At 27.8% G+C, this 1,887-nt stretch overlaps 1 protein-coding gene across 1 annotated transcript; it reads left to right on the top strand.

Moving 5' to 3' along the window:
• Nucleotides 1-223: 223 nt before the first annotated feature.
• On the top strand, nt 224-1,383 carry LOC125862586 (early nodulin-93-like). Its single transcript, XM_049542698.1, has 3 exons — nt 224-364; nt 505-566; nt 1,074-1,383. The coding sequence occupies exons 1-3, from the start codon at nt 298-300 to the stop codon at nt 1,227-1,229; spliced, it is 285 nt and encodes a 94-aa protein (XP_049398655.1). The 5' UTR covers nt 224-297; the 3' UTR covers nt 1,230-1,383.
• Nucleotides 1,384-1,887: the final 504 nt, after the last annotated feature.

Below are 1,887 nucleotides of genomic sequence, written 5' to 3'. Positions count from 1 at the left end.
TTGCACCCTCCAAATTTAGGAACTCAAATTCATGTACTGACAACAATAAAAACCTGAGGGTATAATGTACTAATACTAATTATTTTATATAGTAATGTAACTGAAAAAAATACCACTAAACACAAAAAAAGTGTGAAGTAAAAACAAATGACTTTTGTACATTGGAAATTTAGCCAAAACCATCAAACACTTTTGTCTAAACTCAAAATTAAAATGCCTATAAATTAAAATTCTTACTTAATTCACTCACAAATTCATCAATTTTTACAAAAGCTTATTGTTTTACAAATATTGAAAATGGTGAAGAATGTGAGTTTAGATGCAGTGGACCAAAAATTAGCCTTGGCTAAGCAATATTCTCATGGTACAATTTATCTTTCTTTAACCTTGTAATTCACAAAAAAAAAAAAAAACTCATCTTGATTTTCCTATTAAATTGATAAATTTGGTGAATTTTTTTAATTTTATTTTTTAGTTTTAATTTTTATGATTGCATATATGCAGAAGGAGTTGTTGCAGGAGCAAAAGCAGCTGTTGTTGCATCTGTTGCTACTACCATTCCAATTGTAAGATTTATACTAACTATATACATATACATTTCAATATTTGGGGGGGGGGGGGTGTTTGTACCATGGGGTATACATACATTAGTTAAAAAGTGAGATATAATTAAGAGTTGAGATATTATTAAAAAATGATTTCCGTTCAAAACCAGTGTATTCCCACAGATAGAGTCTGAAGAAAAGAGATCAAGAGCGTATACAAATTTTTTTTACCCCTATCCGTGTGAGAGGTAGAGAGGTTGTAGATGTTTACTAACTACTTAAGAAAAAAAAAATTCAGACAATTTATTTCGTCTTACTAAATATTCAATGACTTCTAATATTTGAAATGATTTCCGTCCAAATTTAGTGTATTTCATAAGTGAAGTCTGACGTGGATAAAATATATACAGATTTTACCTCTATCCCGTAAAACATATAAATGTTTACTAATCATTAGAGAAAAAACATTTTTCAGAAAATATTTTTATCGTCGTATCAAATTTTGTAATATTTGAAATGAATGTGCAGTATGCTTTTGGGAAGATGTCACCATGGGCAAAAACCTATCTGAATCCAACAGCTAAAGCTCTCATTATCTCAACAACTGCTGGAATGGCATATTTTGTTGTAGCTGATAAGACTATTCTCAAAATAGCAAGGCAAAACTCCTTCAAACAAAACTAATAATTAAGGGTCGCAATTGAATTAATCAACTTTTTAAGTATTAATTTAGAGTATATCTAATATCAACATTACCAGTGTAATTTTGTCTATGTATTAATTACCAACATCATCAACATATATTGTTGTGAAAGATAATGGAAGTTGGTTTTTCTCATGTTGATTTCTCATGAAGTCATTCGATTAACAATTTTTATTTGAGGAAGTTATTGAAGTTTTTTTTGTAACATAAGAGTCACTTCTACTAACAATAATTATCTCAAAATTCATTCAACTTTTGGGAGTATCACCACAATAAATAAAAAATTTTGCGGCAATTACATAAATGACGCTTTTAACAACTTTAGATGCAATTATAACATAATCTCAATTGTCATTAAATATTTTTACGGTAATAATTAAAAAATATCTACTAATGCTATAAATTTTTATAATATCTTTTTGACTAGGTGGCTATACATTTCTGACATAGTGAATCTTGAAAGATATGAAATATTTCCCTCCAAGTTATATATATGACTTTCCATAAAATTTTATATATATTTATGAAATCGAGTAGTAAATTATGTTCACTCACTTTACATTAAGTATCTGTTTTTTTCCATAAATTAGAATTCTAAGTAGTTCTGCCAAACTAATTATGACAGTGGAAATAATTGGA

The sequence above is a fragment of the Solanum stenotomum genome, chromosome 4 (genome assembly GCF_019186545.1).
Source record: "Solanum stenotomum isolate F172 chromosome 4, ASM1918654v1, whole genome shotgun sequence".
In the NCBI taxonomy this organism is placed as follows: Eukaryota; Viridiplantae; Streptophyta; class Magnoliopsida; order Solanales; family Solanaceae; genus Solanum; species Solanum stenotomum.
Note: the sequence above shows the minus strand (reverse complement) of the source record. Positions and strands in the feature narration are given on the sequence as shown.